Source organism: Corella eumyota, chromosome 2, assembly GCF_963082875.1.
Source record: "Corella eumyota chromosome 2, kaCorEumy4.1, whole genome shotgun sequence".
Lineage (NCBI taxonomy): Eukaryota > Metazoa > Chordata > Ascidiacea > Phlebobranchia > Corellidae > Corella > Corella eumyota.
The window spans coordinates 17,165,169-17,181,536 of NC_137491.1; the positions used below are offsets into that span (position 1 = coordinate 17,165,169).

Here is a 16,368-nt window from a genome sequence, read left to right on the forward strand (position 1 = left end):
TTAATTTTAACATGTTTTAGGTAATTATGTCTTTTAAAATGTTAGGTCGTGTTGTCAATATTTTTGTAGTTTTGTTTTTATTTGTTTCGTTTACTTATTGCCAAGATGATAATGTGGATCGAACAGTTGGCAACAAAGAAAATAATGAAAAAGAAGGTAAGATTGTTTCAAAACTAATTTTTCATAAGTTGATTTTAATAATCTGTAAATAGAAGATAAACTGGTTAATATGCCCTTGAACATCTAAACTTTGAAATAATTTTTATAAAATAGCAAGCTGAATTTTTGCTAGTTTGAACTTCCCACGGTAATAAAAGATTTTATTGCGCAGATACCTCCAGCAATTCAGTGGTCGTTCTTGGTGTCACTTTATCCTTGACCGTTATATTTGCCGTGGCCGGTATTTTTATTGGCGTGTACTTCCGGGTTGAAAGGTTGCTGTGTTGCTGTCGTGGGAACAAAGAAAACAAGGAAACGTCGACATTGAGTAAGGATGAGTTTTGGTACGGAAGCGAAAGAATGACAACTGTAGGCGGTATGGAGGTATATATCTACAAATTTTTCTCTTTAATGTTCTACCTTGTATAGTGTTGTATATCGGTCGAAAATATTTTGGGTTTGAGCCGCACCAATGCCCTGGACCTTATATAGTAAAGCCAAAGGTTCTGACCACTTCACTACGCTGCCGTTTTTTATTTTTTTCACTATAAGAAATAGAGTATATTTAAATTAGAAAAACTTGATTGATAACTAAAACAGACTTTTTTGTTTTATTTTACCCAGAACAAAGCATTTGAAGCAAACGACGTCGAAATTAAGAAAAAGTTGAAACCTCGAAAAAACCCAATTCTACCGAAACGCCGCGGAACGAAACCAACAAAGCCGCTGTGCGACACCGAGTGTCCGGCGGCCTTTACTACCACCACGACAAACGTGTCACCAGATGGCACTATTTTGAAGTCAACTGGAAGCCAACCGGAAAAAATAACTTGCGATTCGGCAGCAGAATTAAGTTACGGTGCACATGCAAGTGCAAAAGACGATATTTTGTTTTAAAAACGTTGTTAACGGGTTATCAAATAACCCTACATTTTTGCTTTTGTATTACGGTAAAATTAACCCTAATAACGCTTTTTTAAACGCAAGGTTTTTTATATTTATTTATTCTCGATGTGGGAAGGTCCATTACACGACCTTAACATAGAGTAACATCTCGAGTTGGATATAATATATTATAATTTTCCAATAACTAAGCTGCTGATTAAGTGTGGACTTAACAGGAGTTTATACCGTTTATGGCACCTTCTTCAAGGGCTTTACAGTTTAAGAGCAGTTGGAATCGAACCCCGGACCTCATGTAAAGCTCCTTAGTTCGATCCCTTGTCAACTTTCTTAAATATTCATTACCGCTAGGTCAATTAACTGACAATGGCAAAGAATTAATAAAAAAATACGAAACCTATTTTTACAATATTAAAATTTTAAACGCGTAAAATAGATTGCCAAGTGATGCCCGTGGTGGGAATCGAACCCAGTACATATATTTAAATAAATTTAAAAAATGGGGTAGAATTTGTTATAAATCACTAGTGTTTTATTGCATTTCTAACAAACGATACAAAAAATAAAATGTGCAATGTTAACATGATTACAGTGTTTCCAAATTTGTGTTTTATCTCCAATAAAGTTAGGATGAGCGCAAAATATTTCTCATATTTGGTAACACTGTTTTTCTGTATTTTTCTTCCAGGGTCAACATGTAAGCTAGCCAATCAGATACAACATAACCTTCTAAATAATTTTCCTTAAAATAAAAAAAATATTTACAAAATTATAAAAATATAATAAATAACTATTGGCTCAAACGACTATTGCTATATTTAAATATCAAAAAGCTTATTAATACGACTTTTAAAACATTAAATTTTACTTTTCATTGTACTGGCTATTTTTTATGTTGTTCAACTTTTGTTAACCTTTGTGCGCAGAATACAAATATTTATTAAATGCATTACATTGAAGTAAGATCTCACCTTCAGAAAGACTTGTAGGTCTTGGGTTTGCCGGCACTTTAGGATTTTCTTTTGAAGGTGTTTAAGAACACTTACACAAAAATACACCTGAAAATAAATGCAGTTTTATGAATCAAATTAAGAATCTTTGTACATATATAGGGTCTCAGACTTTCCATGCAGCATGATGTAGTGGTTATTCTACTTGGCTTTAAAACATAGCCTGTTTAGATTCGATTTCAATCGTTTTCTTGCCATAGTGGCCTAAGTATGGCACTGTAAATAATACAAACTCTTGCCGAGCCAAAAACCAATCAACATGTTAGTTATGTCAAATATAATCAATAGTATCCTAACCTGCCAAAGTCAACTTGAGACTGGGTCTGAAAACAAATGTTACTCTCAGTTTAAGTTGTAGAATCATCATTTTTACATCGAAAATAAAGATTTATGTAAAAAAAGATTTATGTAAAAAAAGAGTTTTCATTTTTTACCTGATAATCCGTTCCCATGACAACAACTGTGGTGACATAATGAACCACTTGGGTCCAGGGTAAATAGTTCCAGAAACACTGGGTCAACCACTGCTGAGCAATCTGAGAGGGGGTGTACCCACTCATGCGAAACGCAGAGTGAATCAGGGGAAGCTCAGCCTGTTAGAAAAAAATTCCAAAATTTTTTTAGAATTTATTTTTTTTGGGTTTATTTGGGTCGCCTAAAAATGAGGGAATGGAAATTGAAGGAACGGAAAATGAAGGAACGGATAATGAAGGGACCGTAAAATGAAGGGACGGAAAATGAAGGAACCGGAAAATAAAGGAACGGAAAATGAAGGAACCGAAAAATAAAGAAACAAAAAATGAAGGAAACAGAAAATGAAGGAACCGGAAAATGAAGGAAAGCAAAAAAGGAGAGAGCGGAAATTTCCGTTTCTTCTTTTTCCGGTTCTTTCATTTTCTGTTCCTTCATTTTCCGGTTCCTTCATTTTCTGTTCCTTCAATTTTCGTTCCTTCATTTTCCATTCCCTCAAATTCCGCGTCACCGTTTATTTGATATTTATTTTAAAATTAATATTACCTGTAGAATTAGTTCAATGTGATGACCTGTTCCAAAATATATTGGAGGTATACCACTCAATCTTATCTCATCTGATAAATGGACCTAAATGTAATATTAAACTTTAAAAAGTTAAAAAAAATTCTGTAAGTTTAAACTAATGCAATATATAAAGTAACCCAAATTATTATAAGAGCATTTTAAAACAAGTCATTTCTTTGGTATCTTTTCAACACATCATCCAGCATTAAAATGTATGCATAGTTTTGGTTATTTTTAACCTGGTAGTATTGCCTGATTATTAACATGCTATTTGGTTATATGAATTTACTTACACTGGCATGCAGTCTAGCTGGCCACAGATAACCAGACACCAAAAGATAAGATAATTTAGTGAGAAACGAAACAGTTTTGTCTTTATTTCCACCCATAATCAGGAACATTGTACTAACAAGCCAGTCATGACAGGGGTAAGGCTCTAGCAATATCTCTGAAAATGTCCGAATTAAAAAAAATGATAAACTTAAAAATTTTAAAGTTAACTGGGTGTAGTGGTCACAACTATAGGCCATATTACATGATGTCCCGGGTTCGATTCCCACTGTTTTCATGTTGTAAAGGCCTTAAGTAAAGCACTATAAATGGTATGAACTCCTGCAAAGCCAATATTTAATCGGTAGCTTAATTATCCGGCAAACATAATCTTTAATATCAAAAACTGCCACAGGCAACTCGAGATTGGGTGAGAGTAACTCGTGTTACTCAATGTTTAGGTTGAAAAGTCAACCTTTTCACATTAAGTGTAAATAAATAGTAAAAAAAATAGTTTACCAATAAAGGTTTATGGCTTAAAAAAGGAAAAGGCTTGTTTAAAAATCCTTACTTAATGTGTTAGAATAGGTTTGTTGTTGATTCAGTAATTGAGTGCAAGCTTGTACTGCAGCTGTTAGGTTAGTTGTTGCTTGATCAGGATTCATTTTCAATGCATTGACTTGTTTGCCGTACTTAACAGTCATCTTTATACCAGCGGTTACTATTTGTGCCTTTGCAGCAGTGTCTTTGGCATAAGCTGTGTAAAGTAAGTATATATATTGTATATATAACAGTATTTTATAGTCAAAATAAAATTGTCGTTAAACAGAAAAAAGATAGATATTATTAAATTTGTTGTTTGTAAATTACTGTTAAACTTGAAAAAGTTGTTGTGTGTAAAATGTTGTTGAATATAAAAGAGTTGTTGAACTTAAAAGTTGTTGCATATAATTTAGTTGTTGAATGTAAAAAGTTGTTAAACTTTAAAATTGTTGAATGTAAGAGTAGTTAAACCTAAAAAATTGTTGCATATAATTTAGTTGTTAAATGTAAAAGAATTGTTGAACTTAAGCATATTGTTACGTGGTTAATTTGTTGAATGCTAAATATTGTTGAATCAAAATTTTTGTTAAAGAAAAAATATGTTGAATACAACAAATTTGTTGCAGAGAAAAAATTTGTTGAATACAACAAATTTGTTGCAGAAAAAAAATTTGTTGAATACAACAACTCTGTTGAAGGCAGAACAAAACTAACTTGTGTTTGGTATCTTCTTAAAAAGTTTTTCTTCCTGCAGCTTCTCCTGAGCAGCGATTGATTTCTCCAGGACCTCAATAAGGAGATTACCCCTTATCACCTCACTGTTGCTCTTCATCACTTGAACGTATACTGATCTCAACTGATCGAGCCAATGTCGATTTTTGTCAGAATTTTTTGTTTTTTGAAGGAATCTACTCAAGCCATTTTCTGTTAGGTAAAATATAAAAATTAGAAAAAGATAAAACTTTTTGTAATTCGTTAAATTTTTACAATATATTTTCTGTGTAACTTAGTTGATGATATTTATGTCTTATTTTTAAGCTTTAAAAAAGGCATTTGTGGTATGGGAGTAAATTTAATAGTCACAGAATGACATAAATATTTCATGAATTCTTGAAGTACCCATTAAAAAGGCTTAAAATACAATTTTACAGAAAATCAAATTGACATTTAAAACGCTATTAACAGACATATGATATAAAGTTATAACAAATTTTATAGCAAAAAAAAAATAACAATTTTTTTTATAATCATCACCTTTTTTAAGAGCAGGAGTAGGAGGAATAGTGATCCCATAATCCTTCGGAACTGGAAGATGGTGAAAGAGTGGCCACACAAAATCACTTAAACTCAACTCCCGAGGAGGAAGAAGTCGCTCTTTTTCTCCACCTAGTGTTAGAGCTCGTACAAGAACATGATTTCGTTGGATTGATAACTGATCGATAATATTTTCCCTAAAAATCATAAAAAATTGATGTTTAATGTATTCTAAGACAAACTAAAATTAAAAGATATAGTTTATTCTTTTTGTTTTTGAACAGAATAAAATAACATTTAAGGTCCTGGGTGCGATCCCCACTACTCTTATGTTATAGCGTCCTTATGTAAGGAGCTATAAACAATATGAACTCCTGCTGAGTCAATGCTTAATCAGCAGCTTATAATTATCACGCAATTATAATCTATAATATCCCAAACTGTCAAAGACAACTAAAAAATTGGTCGAGGTAACTGATGTTACTCTATGTTTAGGTAGTGAAGTTGAACTTTCCACATCGAGGATAAAGATATATATTTCAAAAAAAAATAATTATTGGGTTTTCACAAAATAACACTAAATCAATATATCAAATAAAAGTATGTCATAATATTAGTAATTAATAAATTCTTAACAATCTAACAAAAAGATGTCAAATTAACTTTTGGGTGCATTTTATTTACCCCTCGTAAGTTCGATTTGCTTTTTGTAAATCAAGCAAAACTTGTTGAATGTTAAATTGAGAATCAAGTAATAGCCAGACATCAAGATTACAACATAAAACTGTCAGAAGCCTAACAAAAAAACGTTACTTAATCATTAAAAATTTACAAATAAAAAAAATTTAATTCTAAACTCAGAATTTTAAGAAAAATAATAAATTAAAAAAATTATTACATTTAAAAAGAACAACAATTTAAATTATTTGATCTATGTAGTGTACTTTAAAAAAACATTTTTTTTATTTAAATTTCGGCAAAATCAAAATATAATTACCTTAAGCCAAAAAGATGAGCTTGTTCATAATTAAACAAAGCATGAACTTTGTTATTTGAATTAATTAAAACAAGGCGATCTAGCAACTCCTAAAAATATTGAATAATTTTGTTTCTATAATTAGACCTGATTATTTTATTAACTTTTCAAAATACAAAATATATGTATAAAAAAGAGCTATTTTGTACAAAAATTCAACATTTTATTTACCAATGGTGAAGAAGGTATCTCTCTGAAAGAATAACCAGTTGCTCGGTTTTCAGTTTTTTCTTTGTAGAAAATTTCATGAACGGCTGGGTAGGATGTCAGTATATTAACAAGGGTGATAAATGACTGAAAAAAAAAAGTAGAAATAATAAATTAGGCTAGAAGTTGAATTATGTTTATACATTAACAGTCAGCATAATGTAGCAAAAAGTATGCTTAGTTAAATGCATGAGGTCTTAGGTTTGATCCCCACTGCTTGTTGCTGATCCCTTGTGTAAAGTGACACAAATTTTTGGACAAAAAAAAAAATTTATGATAAAAAAATTACAGTAATATTCGAAATTGCCAGAGTTGACTCGAGACTGGGTTAAAGTAACAAATGTTAATTCGAGAATAAAGTTTTATAAACAAAAAACATAAAAATATATCTGACAAGTAATTCCAATTTATAATTTAAAATTTTTAACACATAAAAAATTAAACTACGAAATATAAGTTAAACTTAACATGTTGATTAACTAACTTTTTGAACTGATCTATCAGCGGGATTAAATGGAAAATGACTTGGAGTTGTTATTCGAATCTCGTCGGCATTTCCCTCCAACCCTATCCATGCTTCTCTTATTATTGCTTTTAAGAAACCAGCTTTTTTAAGAGCTGTAAAACAACATTTATAAGTTTATTGTTATTAATTATTGAATAAACAGTTTTATTTTATAATTCACTTTTATCTATATTCATGTATTTATCCTTGATGTGGGAAGTTCAACTTCTGGCCTAAACATTCAGTAATATCAATACCCTGACCAAGTCTCGAGTTGCCATTGTTTGGGATATTAAAGACTATAATTGCCCTATAACTTAGGTGCTGATTAAGTGTTGGCTTAGCAGGAGTTTATACCAGTTATAGCGTCTTACTTAAGGGCACTACAGCATTACAGCAGTGGAAATTGTACTCAGGACCTCACGTAATAAACCCAAGTGTTGTGACAACTTTACCACGCTGCCAGTCAATCATGTGAACATAGTAAGCGAAAGATTTCAAATAAATACCTTTAATTCCGGGTGTAGTAGAAGCAACCTGAGTTGCCATTATTCCATAACCAAACTTTTCACATTTGCTAACCTAAAGGTTAAAACAAAAGTATTTTTGACATTGTTTATTATGAATTTGACTCTTTAATTTTTAAATTGCACGATCATTTTAGTAGATTTTTACAATTTTTTTGTATAAATAAAAAGTCTTGAAACTTAAACTGACTTGTAACTTTTTTGTGTATCGAGAATGCATGTATGCTACACATTCATCCATAACTCCTGTCTGATGCAGCAGTAACAAGCCCTGTTCACAAAAAATAAAAATGATACAACTGTATTAAGGAAAATACACTAACGCTATTATCACATTTTAAAAACAATAAATTCCTTTAGGATTATTCCATACAACATTAGCCTGAAAACAATTCATTAAAATAGTACTTTATTAATATGACAGTTTTATGTACTAAGTAAAAACTAAAAAAATTTTACATAACCTACCTTTGGGGTAGCAGCAAAGTTTAGTAGATTATCAAGTAGACTTTCTTCAAACAAAATGGCATGCTTTGAACTTGAATAAGTGTGAGAACTATGTTCGTCAAACAAATCTTGCTCTTCATCCGTGTGCGTTTCTGTTCGATGGGCGTGCACCTTATAATAAAAATATAAACTGTGGTTAATTGCTGAAAATTTGCTACTGTAATAAAATTAATATCTACATATATAACATTTACAAATTTCCATTATATGTAGAAGTTACTAAATCACAAATTATTACAAATTTGTTGTTAAAATAACCTACCCCAACTATTAATTTTTTGTATATTTATTTATCCTTGATGTGGGAAGGTTGACTTCGCAACCTTAACATTGAGTAACAGCAGTCACCTCACCTAGTCTCAAGTTGCCTTTGGCTCTCGAGATGATACTATTTATAAGGGCTCCTCATCATAAGAGCGTTGAGGATCGAACCCAGGACCTCATGTTGTGAACCTAAGTGTTCTAACCACCACACTATGCTATAAGTTTATATATTATATACCTGTCTCCAAGAAGCAGCTATTCCTTTATGAAGCTGATATTGAAGTAAAACAAGTAGTCCTTGACAGGTGTTGTACAGTTGTCGACATACAAACACAAATGAACCAATCACAGCGTATGCTGGTGCTTTATCCATATCATTTGATAATGTTGCTTTAAGAGATTCGTGGGCAAATACAGCTATTGTGTGAAGTGCTGATAACCTAATATATTGTAAAAATAAAGATAAAATATTAAAATAATTAAGATTAATTAAAATTAAAAAAAAATATTTGACTAGGTTACTTATAAATTTTAACATGAATAATTAAAAAGATAAAATGTTAAATTTATTAAGTAACCTATACATAATTATTTAGCACCACTATGTTTAGGTTGTTAGCAAAATTTATCAAATTACCGTTTAAGTTAGTCATAACTACTAATTTTTTGTCCACTTTTCAGAAATTTAAAATAAAAAAAATACCGTTCTGTGATGCAAATAATTTAAAATACATCGTACAAGTCAAGCAACTAACAAGTACCTTCTAGTTATTTTAATTCAATAATATTTTACAATTAAAATATTAGATCAAATTTTCAAAAACTTTAGACTTTTTTCAACAATTACTAACTTGTTAGATTTGAGATTAGTTGACAGCAGCAACTTTCTTCCAGCAGCAGTAGAAGACAAAGAAGATAAAATCTCAGCAATATGGAGCATGGTAGCATCACTAGATCTATGAGAACCTAATTACAAGTATTTAAAGAAATAACAGAATGTCAGTTGGCTAGTGGTGTAGTGGTCAGAACACTTGACTTTACTGCATGAGGTCCTGGGTTCGCTTCCCACAGATCTATTACTGTAGCACCCTTAAGTAAGGTGCTATATTTGGTATGAACCTTTGCTGAGTCAACACTTAATCAGCAGCTTTATTTTCAGGTAATTATATAAACAGTTACAGGGTATAAAAACATTCCTAACCAATATTTTACCCTTGTGGAAAAGGACAACTCCACAGCCTTAACTTTGAGCTGTTGCCCCTCATCTAGTCTCAAGTTGACTTTGACAGTTCAAAATACTTATAATCATATTTGAAAGATAAATATATATTACTATTTATTACAATTTTTTTACATAAAAGATTATAATTTCTACCTTGCCATGTTCTTATTGGAGTCAACAGATCGTTTAAAACTTCCTCATGAAAACAATCTTCAACAAAAGCGTTTGACAAACACAAGTTGCACAACAACTTAAATCAACAAAATATATATTTTTTTAAAATATAATTTTTTTGTTATATCTTTATCCTCGATGTGGGAAAGTTGAATGCGCGACTTAAACATAGAGTAACATCAGTTACTCTAACCCAGTTTCGAGTTACCTGTGGCAGTTTGGGATATTATATATATTATAATTGCCCGATAATTATACTGCTGATTAAATGCTGGCTCAGCAGGAGTTTATACCGTTTATAACGCCTTACTCAATGGTGCTACAGCAAAAGAGTAGTGGGGATTGAACCCACAATCTCATGTGTGGTGTAACAAGTGTTCTTACCACTACACTCGGTATATCAAATACATTTTTAAAATAAAAAAAGTTTATTAATTTTTAATGTTTTTATATAAATGAAATTACCCTTCCAACTAATGCTGAAGCCTCAAATGATTTATGAAAAGGTCTGGGTTTGTATTTAGCGCTTGTGAATATCTAAAACAAAATATACACCTTGATTAAAATACTTTTAGCATATTCAAATTATCTTTATAAATACAAGTTGAAGGTCCACCTTATGGTCAAGATTTTAATTGTTCTAAAATAGTCGCAACTCTTAACTAATATTTGTTCGTGATAACTCACCCGTGCACCACAAACAGCAGTTTTATTTATTTTGTGAGCCTATAAATTAGACACACACAAATATAAACATATATTATCCATTAAGGCCATTATATATAGATGGTTAACAGCATAAAATAATGAATTAATAATAAACTATATAAAAAAGTACATGGAAAAAACTATAAAAATAAGACAACAATAATTTTTAATAATAATATTATATGCCTTTATCCAAGTATGTAGTAAATCCTGTATAGTTATTTGATTTCCATCTACTGTAAGAGGAAAAATTGACCTTCCTCCAGAATAACTTAACAACTGGGTTACTAGGCACATGGAATGAATAAACTTGGTGTATTTTAGCTCATGTGCAGTGTAATATTTCCTGAAATATAAACAGAATGTACTTAAATTTTAATTTTAAAAAAATTGGCGACATATAGAATCTTCATATATAAATAATTTTTTTAGTCAAGTTTTTTTTTGTATATATCTTTATCCTCGATGTGGGAAAATCGAATGTGCGACTTAAACATAGAGTAACATCAGTTACTCCGACCCAGTCTTAAGTTGCCTGTGGCAGTTTGGGATATTATAGATTATAATTGCCCGATAATTATGCTGCTGATTAAGTGCTAGCTCAGCAGGAGTTCATACCATTTAAAGCGCTTTACTCAAGGGCGCTACAGCATGAGATCAGTGGGGATTAAACCCACAACCTTATGTGTGGTGTAGCAAGTGTTCTTACCACTACACCACGCTGCCGGTTAGGTTGCTTTACTTTAAAAGATATATTTAGTCTGTTTGAAAATTAAAACTATTTTACATGACATGTTTTATGAATGTTTTTTGTTATTCAGTTTAAGTTAACCTTTTCTCCGATGATGTTTTTACATAAGAATGAATATGCTGATGAGTTGAACAAAATTTAATAGTTTCCAAAACTGCATCTTTCACTAATACACTAAAATAAAAAAAATTACTTATATACTGCTGGTATGGTCTTGAACACTTGGCTTAACTACACAAAGCCCTGAGTTCAATCCTCACTGTTTCCTTGTTGTAGCACCCTTAATAAAGGAGATAGATACATTAACCTCTTGCCAAGCCAAAAAATGTATGGTATGGTCCTTAACACTTGGCTACACAAGGCTCTGAGTTCAATCCCCACCGTTTCCTTGTTGTAGCACCCTTAAAGAAAGAGATACCACATTAACCTCTTCCAAGCCAAAAAATAACAATCAGTGTTAAATTAGCCTAAAAAAATAATCAATTATAACCTACAATGCCAAAGGAAAACTCGAGACTGGGTTAGAATAACAAACTTGCTTTCTGTCAAGACTGTAAAGGTAGTTTTTACACATTGAAGATAAATACAAATAATTTATATATAAGATCACTAGCCTAATCAATTTTACACGTGCCTCATAACAAACATTAAACACACTCACCTGTATTTAGTCTTGAGAGTTTTAATGATAGTTGCTCTGCTGTAATTTCCATGCATCCATCTTTGAAACCAGTGTGCTTGTGTGTCGAGTAATGTGAGGAGTTGGAGGGCTGACAACCTTTTCTGTGGTCCCTTATTCTCTAAAACACAGAAACTACCAGTTTATTGCAAATAATATAACATCCAGAGTATGAATTAACGTTTAAAAAATGATTTGCTAAAAATGAGGTCGCATTTTTAAATCAATAATTAGGTCCAAGTCGTAATCTTTGTTTTTTTTATACACAAAACGAGACATTTTTGATTACTTCAAAGCTGTGTTATGTATTTGAAAAATTGCGCAACAACTAAACGAACCCGGAGGTGAGGTTTACGCATTACCAAACATGGAAAGTTATTGTTATTAATGCCCTATAGTAACCTACATTTACGCAGGATTATGTTGATGTAATTAAATTAGTGTGAAACCGGTTTAAAATAGATCGTGAAAATACACAAATACACACGAAAGTTTTATTATCGCCTGAACTGTTTTTGGTTGATTCGCTATTTCTAATATATTTGTAAAAAACGATTCGCTAATTTTAAAAAACAATTATTTCGTTCCCTGACATCTAGCCATTTTTTAAGGAGCCAAATAAATGATTCATAAATATGTCCAATTTGAAGGCATTAAATTAAGAAAACAATTCTATATATTTATAATGCAAGAATAAACAAAAAAAGGGCAATTAGTATTGACAATATTATGACATATAAATTCTAACTAAGGTCGTGGGTTTAATCCCGACTGCCCCCATGCTGTAGCGCCCTTGAGTAAGGTGCTATAAACGGTATGAACTCCTGCAGAGCTATATAATATCCCAAACTGCCACAGACAACTCGAGACTGGGTCGGAGTAACTGATGCTACTTCATGTTTAAGTCGCGCATTTACCTTTCCAACATCAAGGATAAAGATATACACAAAAAAAAATCGTGTAAAAAATGGTTTATAATTTTTTTTTATTGTAAAAAAGGATGCCAACCTTATAGTCAGCACATAATTAAACACATAATTGCGAGCTTAAAAAAACATTACAAAAAAATATAAAAAAATATAATTACCAAGATCTACAGATAGAAGTTCAAGTGTTCTATCCACTACAACTTCTAAGAAACTTTCAGGATAACGAAGCCAGATTAAAGGAACTTCACATTGGAACTCATTTAGCAATCTAATTCTAAAGTAAACACAAAGTTTAAGCTATCTAGGATCTACCAATGCACATTTGCTAAGATAACAAAAAAAATTACAGAAGTTTCTAACATTTTAAAATTTTAAGAAAAAAAATTGATTTAAAAATTACAAATTAAAAAATTTTGAACTATATAAATCCAAATAATAAACAAATAAAAAAATAATCTAATAAATTTATCAAATACGGTAAAAAACCTTTTTTTTAAATTAAATTTTTGTAATTTACGCCACAGAATATGTTTTACCTTTTTAGTAATTGCATCATTTTAGGTTCAGTTATGTCCAGAGTTTCACTTAACAATGGTATACTCGATTTAGCTTGAAATAAACTTAGAAGATGTTCAGATAAACAAATGTAAGTTTCTCTCGATATCTGGTAATTTCTTACTGTAATAAATTAAAAATATATAATTCTATTTTTTTCATTAAACATTTATATTTGTTATGATATGTTCTGGTGTCAAAAACTAAGCATCTGTACATGAGATCCTAAGTTCTATTCCCACTGCCTCCATGTTTAAGCATCCTTAAGTAAAATGCCAATAAAAATAGTTCTGCTAAACCCAAAGAATCAAAAAAAAGTTAAGGTTAGGGTAATAATTTTTTGATAACAATAATACAGAAAACTCTTACAGTTTAGCGATTGTCATGTAGTTATTTCACATTTGGCTGGCGCATTAATTTAAATAAATCGAAAAAAACATGCACATATAAATATTTATAGATTAAAAATTGTATCTAGTTTAATAAAAACTTTTGAACACAATTAACTTTTTATAAGGTATATATATACCTGTAAACATTTTAGCATGAAAGTGCAATGCTGTCTGTGATAAATAAGTATCTTCATCAGCCAGTGCACCCATTAACGAAACACGTAGTTGAGACCAACTCTCACTTGCCATTACATCGGAGGGAGGTACTTGGCATAAACGCTGAAGCGCTTCTCTGCGGATGTCTATGGGCTGCCTTCTGTCTAATTCACCAGCAATACAATGAAACTGTTCCTGTAATTAAATAAAGGGTAATATTTCATGTAAGTCATAATGCAGTAAATTAAATTTTAGTGAGCAATTATGAAACCACCAATATCTAGTAATAAAAAATGTAGTGCCCTTTAGTAAGGCCTGGTCTGAACTTCTTTTGATACAATAGCCTACTTAATCAGCAGCGTAATTATCGAGCAATCATAATTAAAAATAGCCAAAACTGCCAAAGTCAACTTAAAACTGGGTTGGAGTAACTAATGTTACTCTATGTTTAGGTCGTGAAGTCGACCATTTTACATTGAGAATAAATAAATATATAAAACATGCTTCTACAAAGTTGTGCTAATATGGTAAAAAACGTATGGGTATTCTTACCCTAAAAACTAATTAAAGTGCTAGTTAAAGCAACCTATATGTCTGAATTTAAAAAAAAATAAGAAAATACAACAAATATTTACCTGACTCATAAAGAATATTCCCTGATTAATAGAAGAACTACAAGTTGAAGCCCCATCACTAAACACCGATCTAATTCGTTTACTTTCAACATCGTCCTCGTTTGAACTTCTGTCTTTCTCAAAACTTTTAAGAATTCCGTTCACTGCAGCTGTGGTTGTGTTACAGATTGTCCTTGATAAGTCAGCAAACCTACAACAGAATTTAACAAAAAATTAAGTATTTTAAATATTTAGAATTTATAATATTGTTTTACAGGATAACTATAGTCATTTATTAACCAAATCCAAATTTAAATTATTGGCTGGTTTAATCTACTGTTGATATAGGATAGTACATTGTTTATTAACATGATATTACCCTTAAAAATTGTTCATAAATTATACAATTAAAAATAAGTAGATAAATTGACAATAAAGCAATTTTTTGGAGTTAGATAACTAAATTCCAACAGTGTGGTGTAGTGTTCAAAGCATTCGGCTTCACTACATAAGGTCCTGGGTTTAATCCCAACTGCTTACTTCCTGTAGTGCCCTTGAGTAAACTGATATAAATGGTATGAACTCCTGCTAAGCCAAAACTTAATCAGCAGCTTAATTATCGGGCAATGATAATCTATATAATATCCCAAACTGCAAAAAGCAACTTGAGACTGGGTCAGGGTAACTAATGTTACCCTATGTTTAGGTCATAAAGTCGGCCTTCCTACATCAACGATAAATAAATATAAAAAATAAAAATATTTGAACATCGTCAAATTTAAAAAAGAATATATTTTAAAAAACAAAAGAATTTAAAATTGAAACCCAGGATTGTTGATTGAATTTTCGAAGACAGTTTGAACGAGAGTTTCTTGTCTAGAATCAGTGTTTCCGCTGGAATTATAAGTTAATTTTTCGATTTCATCATCAACAATTGGTCCCATCACTTCCTCTATATTTTCTCGTAAATTCTTTACAAATTCATATCTTAAATAAAAAACAACAAACACCATAACTTAAACTTTGTTAAGCCTAATTAAATACACAAAAATTGACTGTATTGACTAAACACAACTCGTATATAAAGTATAACATTTTTAACTCCGACAGCGTGACATCAGAACACTTGAAATTACTACATAAGGTCCTGGGTTTGATCCCAACTACTCTCATGCTGTAGGTCCCTTTAGTAAGGAGCTATAAACAGTATGAACTCCTGTTGAGCTAATGCTTAATCAGCAGCTTAAAATTATTGAGCAATTATTCACTTTGAAGGTTTGAGTAACTGATGACACTCTATGTTTAGGTTGTGAAGTCAACCATTCCACTCTAATGATAAATAAAAATAAAAAAATAATAATACATTTTTCATAAATAACCTAAGCACATAAAAGTAAAAAATTACTTGTGAAAATTTTCATCTGTTTCCTCTAAATGCAGACAAGTATCCTCAATTACTTCTGTTGAGCCTCCAGAACTCTGTAATGCTGGTTGTAAAGTTTTTAATAACTGGTGAAGTCCGGGTAACATGTCTTGCACCGACTCCATTATTAAAAATATTTAAATAAACTTGTGATACCTAAAATCATTTAAAGAAATGTTTACAATTTTCGCATAGCAAGATAACAGTTAAAATAGATCTCTTTAACACTTATAAGGGTTTAACAAAATGTAACAAACACGTCACCAAATACATACGTAAATAAATAACTTTAGTTTATGCTTAAGGTTTTTACAAAAGATTTGAAATTAGTTTTATAATGAAAGTAAGTGCAAAATCTACAGCCATTTTACCAGTTTATTTTATCATAACAACAATTTAACTAAACAACACTGTCTTCCAACAATACACGCATAAATTTAAAAGAGTTCTGCTGGCAACAAAAACGATTCGAGAGTGGAATGTAAAATAGTTTTAACAAACATCAGAGAGCGTTGAAAATAACCATAACAAAGCAATTGAAC

The 16,368-nt window shown here is 30.8% G+C and overlaps 2 protein-coding genes across 2 annotated transcripts; one reads left to right on the plus strand and one right to left on the minus strand.

Moving 5' to 3' along the window:
• Positions 1-25: 25 nt before the first annotated feature.
• LOC145741325 (uncharacterized) lies at positions 26-1,964 on the plus strand. The gene is made up of 3 exons (XM_082558898.1): positions 26-156; positions 332-543; positions 784-1,964. The coding sequence occupies exons 1-3, from the start codon at positions 27-29 to the stop codon at positions 1,054-1,056; spliced, it is 615 nt and encodes a 204-aa protein (XP_082415024.1). The 5' UTR covers position 26; the 3' UTR covers positions 1,057-1,964.
• Positions 1,453-15,962, minus strand: LOC145741324 (protein broad-minded-like). The gene is made up of 28 exons (XM_082558896.1): positions 15,809-15,962; positions 15,229-15,390; positions 14,425-14,614; positions 13,771-13,984; positions 13,223-13,364; positions 12,845-12,960; positions 11,740-11,878; positions 11,160-11,252; positions 10,514-10,673; positions 10,085-10,156; positions 9,599-9,695; positions 9,075-9,189; positions 8,462-8,663; positions 7,921-8,070; positions 7,643-7,723; positions 7,435-7,507; positions 6,905-7,038; positions 6,385-6,507; positions 6,175-6,263; positions 5,862-5,972; positions 5,178-5,374; positions 4,638-4,847; positions 3,952-4,137; positions 3,404-3,558; positions 3,090-3,173; positions 2,507-2,665; positions 2,034-2,120; positions 1,453-1,804 (listed from the first exon to the last, which is right to left on the minus strand). The coding sequence occupies exons 1-28, from the start codon at positions 15,949-15,951 to the stop codon at positions 1,688-1,690; spliced, it is 3,801 nt and encodes a 1,266-aa protein (XP_082415022.1). The 5' UTR covers positions 15,952-15,962; the 3' UTR covers positions 1,453-1,687.
• Between the last annotated feature and the right edge of the window lie 406 nt (positions 15,963-16,368).